At 32.5% G+C, this 6,584-nt stretch overlaps 1 protein-coding gene across 3 annotated transcripts; it reads left to right on the top strand.

Moving 5' to 3' along the window:
- Nucleotides 1-1,637: 1,637 nt before the first annotated feature.
- Nucleotides 1,638-5,723, top strand: LOC112741534 (probable WRKY transcription factor 14). 3 transcript variants are annotated; one of them, XR_003171495.3, is made up of 4 exons: nucleotides 1,638-2,710; nucleotides 3,371-3,511; nucleotides 4,049-4,805; nucleotides 5,088-5,723. XR_003171495.3 is itself a non-coding variant. In XM_025790553.3 (3 exons), exons 1-3 carry the CDS (start codon nucleotides 2,049-2,051, stop codon nucleotides 4,722-4,724), a joined length of 1,479 nt encoding a protein of 492 aa, XP_025646338.1. In that variant the 5' UTR covers nucleotides 1,638-2,048; the 3' UTR covers nucleotides 4,725-5,723. The 3 variants fall into 3 exon arrangements, 1 of the variants encoding a protein (XP_025646338.1); XR_011870631.1 differs by having other exon boundaries at nucleotides 1,639-2,710; nucleotides 4,049-4,778; XM_025790553.3 differs by having other exon boundaries at nucleotides 4,049-5,723.
- Nucleotides 5,724-6,584: the final 861 nt, after the last annotated feature.

Here is a 6,584-nt window from a genome sequence, read left to right as displayed (position 1 = left end):
CTAATATGCAAAATACTCTCTTTTGGACTATTGGTTAACTCATCATGTAGGCACAACACCTCCTCTACTTGACGTACACATACATCTATCTCTCACACTCACTTGAACATGGCTTTTAAAGCCACTTTTTACATTCTGATTGATTTGATCATTTAATAATTTTTTAGGATTCTCACATATCGGAATGATTTGGATTTGGGATAAAATGGGAATTGAATTTATTAAATTTTAATTGGTTTGAAATTGAGTTTTTTTTTTTGTAAATAAATTAAATCCGAATTAAATTAGTTCGAATAATTAGATACTTGATTGAAAATAAAAATAATATAAAATTTGAAAAAAATAAAAAAATTTCTAAATAATAATAATAATAATAATAATAAAAACACTCTATATCATTAATTTAAATTTATATAATTATCATAGTTTGAAAGATTTTTGGGTGAAGAGACAAAGATATATATATTATTGGATTTTATTTATTTTTAATTAATATTAAACTAATCGAATAATTGAATTTGTTTAGATTTTGTGATTCCAAAACTAATACCTAAACCAGGTAAAGTTGGATTTAATTGAGTCTGATCCGATTGTAGTTAATTATCTAGAATCCAAAATCAATATAACGAAATTGAATCGATTTTAAACAGATAATCGAATTATCTATATCCATAAATATTCTTTTTTTTTTTTGAAGAGTTTTTGTTCATTACTCTTTATCAAACCACCATTATACTAATTTCACTTAATGTCTTTTTGCATATAATGTGAAGTCTATGTAATACATTTTTACTCCGTCAACAAATTATTAAATTTTAAATTATAAATCTTGATTAAAGGTTAGATATTACTGATATTATAAATGATTTTTTTTAAGATCAAATTATTAAATACTAAATATATAGAAATAATTATGTATCTAACAACTAGAACAAAATGTACTTTTAAAAGTTTTCATGGAAAAAAATTATCTGGAGGGAAAAAAAACACCCTAAATTTTGTAATAGGTGCTCGTTGTTTGGGTTGAAAAAGAGAAAACTGAATTTGTATATATGAAATTGTTGGAAGAGGTAATTAAGGGTTTTGTGGAAATTTGGAGATAGTGGTATGGTTATGTGAATATATTGATTTATTTATAAAGAAGGAAAAACCCTTACATATAGCTAGTTACATATATGCCAAAAGATGCATGAGTGGCATGTTCAAAAACATTCTTTTCTTTATGGAAAGATAGAAAGAGAGAAAGAAATGAGAGTGAGGAGGTGATTGAATGGGTCGAAACGTTTCTCCGAGAAATGCGGCTACTTGCCGCCTCTTTTGTTTCTTGTCAATTGTTTCATGGAAATGACCATTCTACAACCCCTTTCTTCTTTTTCATTAAGCAAACATATATAATCATTATTAACAAAAACAGTGGCACAATTTGACCCTTGGATCGTGCTTCTTCTTATATCTCTCACCTCTACACTTGTGTCTTTTTTTTTAAACTGTCATTATAGTATTATTTGTGAAATTGGACGGAAGCTAAGAGTAAGATGGAGGTTAATTAATATTTAAAGGAACCAATAAGCATGCCTTGCTTACACTTGTGTTTAGTTTATTAGTATTATTATTATACTAATACACAGAGTCCTTCGTAGGTACCCATTTGTTTTTTAAAAATGGGTTCTCTTTCTCTCTCTCTGCTGAAGTTGCGTGTGTGGGAGTGGGATGGAGGTGTTTATGTGTGAAAAGTCAGCGTCTTCTCTCTCTTGTTCTTGTTCGTATAAACCTCCTCATATCCTCTTTTGTTTGAGAATCGAGAAAAGAAAGAAAGGTGTATGTGTATAAAGCTACTGTAATTTGCTTTTTGGTGCTTCTTAATAGCCATAATAAGTCTCCCCACAAAAACACTCTAATCCTATATATCTATATATTCATAACCCCGTAACGGCGTAACCAACTGAATTATTCAATATTCTTGCATGCTTCAATTCTTCACGTCTTCCAGATGACAACAGAATAGAAGCAGTTGGTTCTTGATTGTTAACGGAGAAGGTGGAAAAAGCATGTGCAGCAGTAGCGTCAGGGTACCAATGGAGAATAATAATAATAATAATTACAAGCATCAGGGTGATTTAACCGATATACTCCGTGGAGGACCATACGGCGGTGCTGCCACTGCTTCCGATGAACCGCCCTCTTCATATCACTGGCAACAGCAACTTGAAAACGACACCAACGCCTGCTACTTTGGGGATCCATTCTCAACCATGAGAGATCCTTTCCTTCACCAGCTCCACATCCCTCCTACTTCTTCCTCCTCTTACTTCGAAGAACCACCGCTACCACCGCCACCGCTGCCGCCGCCGCCGCCTACCTTGCCTACTCCATGTTATAACAGTTATGGTGGTGCACACCTTCAACATGACATGAGATCTTCCTCCTCCTCTTCTTCTTCCTCTTCTTCTTCAATTAGCTGCAACAACATATTCTCCAACATGATTCAGATCTCTCCCAGCACTAATAACACTTCTTCTTCTTGTTCCTCTTCGTCTTCTTCAAAATTAGCCATCTCTTCCTCTTCTTCTTCTCCTCCTTCTATGCTCTCAAATGTTAACGCCATGGTCAATGCAACATCAATCCCCTCCAACAAGCAAGATTGTCATCTTCTCGACAACGCTTCCGCACTTCAGATCTCATCTCCGCGCAATCCCGCTCTTAAGCGCAGGTATTCTTCCTTGTTCTTCTTATGAATTTTGTGAAACCAAAAAGAAAAAAAAAACCTTATGAATCGCATACAAATTAATTAATTATTATTATTTTTCGAGAACTCAAGAATTAAATTTTTAATTTTAATTTTGATGTAGTATATATAATTTTGGGGCCGGGTGTTACTGTAGAGAAAATAGGGTTTGGCATGAGTTAGGTACTTGTTGAATTCATTCATTTAAGTGTATTTTTCTTTTCCTTATGTTTTCCAAATTTGTTTCCGTTGACTGCACACACACACACAGACTCCGCTTCAATTAGTTTCGTTTGGAGGGAGATTCAATTGTTTCTTTGTTTCTTTGTTTCGTAGGGTTTAATCCACCTGAAAAGGTACAGTTACCTGCGCTATAGCTATGCAAAAACTGAGCTTTCAAGCAGTTAATTGTTTCGACTAGCTACTTTTCTTTTCCCACCTGAAATGTCCTATTCATTTCATCGTCATCCACCATCATACGGACAAAAACTTAACCCCCTTGCTTGCTCTTCAATTTTCAAAAATAATAATTCATTTATTCTTATTTTTGAGGTCTTAATTGATATGTCATGTAAATGTTACACTATATAATATGTATAACATAAAGTAATTAAATTAAATTAAATGTATGTGTTGTATGTGCAGGAAGAATCAGGCGAAAAAGGTGGTGTGTATTCCTGCACCAGCAGCTGCAAACAGCAGACAAACTGGAGAGGTTGTTCCTTCAGATTTGTGGGCTTGGAGGAAATACGGTCAGAAACCTATCAAAGGTTCACCTTATCCAAGGTAACTACTTCATTCACATTCTTAATTTCTTTTTCTTTACCTCATTAATTACAATAATATTCTTGGTAACATCCATCAAATATTAATTAAATTGTAAAAACACGCTAGCTAGATGCAACAAATAATAATGCACATATTAATATCAATATGTGTATGTATTCTTATAGTAAGTTATATAATATTGCTGACCTAAACTGAAATCATCAATTTCTTGCAGTGTACTACTGTGTCTCTTCCATGTTTCTTGACCATTCAACACTCACACCTTCGAGGTTTTAAAAAACACAACCACATACTATTCAACAAGCTTCAGTTAATTTCTTTAGCAATCTTTTTTAATTAGAAAAAACACAAATTCATTCAACCCAAAGTTAAAAGCAATATCTCCTTTTAATTATTATTGATTGAAGAAATGACATTGTCAGTTTATCAAAATTATACAATTTGATTATTGTTGGTGATAGAGAGGTTAAATTTATGTTTCTTAAGATGAATAAGGCTGTGACATTAATTATTGTTTATTTTTATTATTATCAGGGGCTATTATAGATGCAGCAGCTCAAAGGGTTGTTCAGCAAGGAAACAAGTAGAGAGAAGCAGAACAGACCCAAACATGCTTGTTATTACTTACACTTCAGAGCACAATCATCCATGGCCTACTCAGAGAAACGCTCTTGCTGGTTCAACAAGGTCTCAGCCATCCAAGAACAACACCAATGCTAATATTGCTTCTTCAAAGAATTCAGAAACCTCAAAGGTTTCTGGTAATAATAACAAGCCAAAGGAGGAGAATAATAATCAGCAGCATGAGATAGGCAACAACAACAGTCAAGGAGGGAGTGGTTCAGTAGTGAAGGAAGAGATGGATCATCATCATAGCAATCATGATCTTGAGCTTGAGTTGGATAATGATGAAGAATTCAGTGATGGACTTTCATACAAGCCATCAATGATTGAAGAGGGTAGTAATAACAATAACCAATCTTCTGAGGATTTCTTTGCAGATTTGGGTGAAATTGAAGCTGATCCATTGAACCTGTTGTTCAGTAGTCATCAAGGTTTCAATGCAGGTGGTGGTGGTGGTGGTGGTGGTGATAATCAAAGGGAATCCAAGGCCTTAGATCCATTCAATCTCTTTGATAATTGGTCTTCAGGAGACACTAATAACAACTCCTCATCATTTGAAGAACCTAATAATAAGGGAAGGTTATAACAAAGACCTTCAAAAGCACCCTCTAGTAGTTAATCATACTCCAATTACATTGTGGTGCGTGCAATATCATCATTATTGAAGGTCATGTTATATATACACCTCTCTTATGTTATGGTTTTCTTTAAACTGATTCATTTTTCCAGTACTAGTCAATTATGTATTTATTATTTTATTATTATACAATAAAGTGTATTTTTTGTTGAAAACGAAAAAATTGCACTTTATTAAATAAAATAATGAATACATAATCATGTAATTGATCATCAGTGTTGTCTTTGAAATGGGTCATGCGGCCTATGGAAGAAGATTTGATGATTTGAGAGAGAAATTTTCAAACCTTTTTCTTTTCTTGTTATTTACCAGAAGAACAAGAGTTACAAGAGAGTGAAAATGAAAAGGAAAAAAGAGAGAGAGAAAGAGTGCTGGTTGATTGGAAGCAAAACCAAAGGAGTGCCCACATTCCTTTTGGGAATATTGGTGGATGGGACAGAAAGCTGAGGAACAGAAGGTTTGAACAGTTGATGGCAAGTACAGTCACTTATATATGAATTGTATTGTGTGAGAGACATGATTCGAAAGCTCAGTGATGAGGATGGAGTAGATTAGATTGATGATAAAAAGGAGGATTCATCTTTTCAAATTTCAAGTGATGGTGCCACAATTATCTGAACCCTCCATAGCTTCTGATCTTCACTTTCCTCTCATGTCTCAAGTTCGGAGATTTTGCTTTGCTTGCTGAGATGATCATCAACAATTTGATCAAAGAAGACAAAAGCATAATATAATATAAATAGGGTTAATTAAATTAAAGTTATATATTATATTTTTTATAGTATAATATAAAGCTTGACTTTTCATATCAGTCATCTTCTACTAATCTAGGGATGTGTGACATAAGGGTGGGAAAATGCATGCTTTGGTTCCTCGGCTTTCTGTTTTTCTTTTATTATCCACCAACTTGTGTTCCTTGTTTTGAATTTATTATTAATTTCTTTCTTACATTGCTAGTTAAGTTGATTACTGCTTATTATTATTGTTTCATATATACTATTACAAGAAAAATTGTTTATTTTGTATATTCATGTACGTGGACCTTCTTATCTGTTAATTATTATTATGATTTTAGATAACAAGGTTCCAGCAAAACGAGGTTGGCAATTAATCATTTTGCATGTGCATGATCCCTTGTTTGTGAATTTAATATTTTAGGGTCCTCGATTAGTTAATAATTATAATATACTATTAAGTTTGGATGATTATTGTAATGCATAACATATATAAAAATCATATAACAGCTAGCGAGGAACCTGCATCTTCCTTAGTATTAATTTTATGCCTCATCATTTGTAATTTGTCAATGCTATATATGTAGTAAGTAGAATATTTCAGTCACATAAAAATTTTACTGCTAGGTTTATATAAATAAAAAATAAACATATTTATGAGATAGAACAGAACTTTACTAATTAGGTGAAAACTTAGGTGTAGTTGACTTCACGTGAAGTTGATATCTGAGAGCCGTTAAATGATTTGACTGATTTGACTAAATTTTTATTTAAAGGTTCTCAGATATCAACTTCACATGAAGTCGACTTCACCTGAATTTTCACCTACTAATTAATGCAAATATTTGTAATAAATTACTGGATTATTTAATTTACTAATTATTTTGGCAACAGGAGATAAATTTCAGGGTTTTTTTTTTTAATTAAAATTTCAGAGATAAAACTGTTTTGGCACATTGATTAAAGATTTGCATTATTTTTCTACAGTTGTGAGGGTGAATTATTACTTTTTTCCGGGAACAGCAGTGATGTATATGATCCTATTTAGAAATGAGACACCCTTTCTATTGTAAAT

This window comes from Arachis hypogaea, chromosome 14, assembly GCF_003086295.3.
Source record: "Arachis hypogaea cultivar Tifrunner chromosome 14, arahy.Tifrunner.gnm2.J5K5, whole genome shotgun sequence".
NCBI classification, from domain to species: Eukaryota; Viridiplantae; Streptophyta; class Magnoliopsida; order Fabales; family Fabaceae; genus Arachis; species Arachis hypogaea.
This window is presented reverse-complemented; position numbering and strand designations above follow the sequence as displayed.

Bases quoted from the DNA above. Each gene is read 5' to 3' on its own strand.
- LOC112741534 (XM_025790553.3), top strand. From the start codon at position 2,049: ATGTGCAGCAGTAGCGTCAGGGTACCAATGGAGAATAATAATAATAAT. The intron at 2,711-3,370 runs GTATTCTTCCTT...TTGTATGTGCAG, and splicing joins AATCCCGCTCTTAAGCGCAG to GAAGAATCAGGCGAAAAAGG. The intron at 3,512-4,048 runs GTAACTACTTCA...TATTATTATCAG, and splicing joins AAAGGTTCACCTTATCCAAG to GGGCTATTATAGATGCAGCA.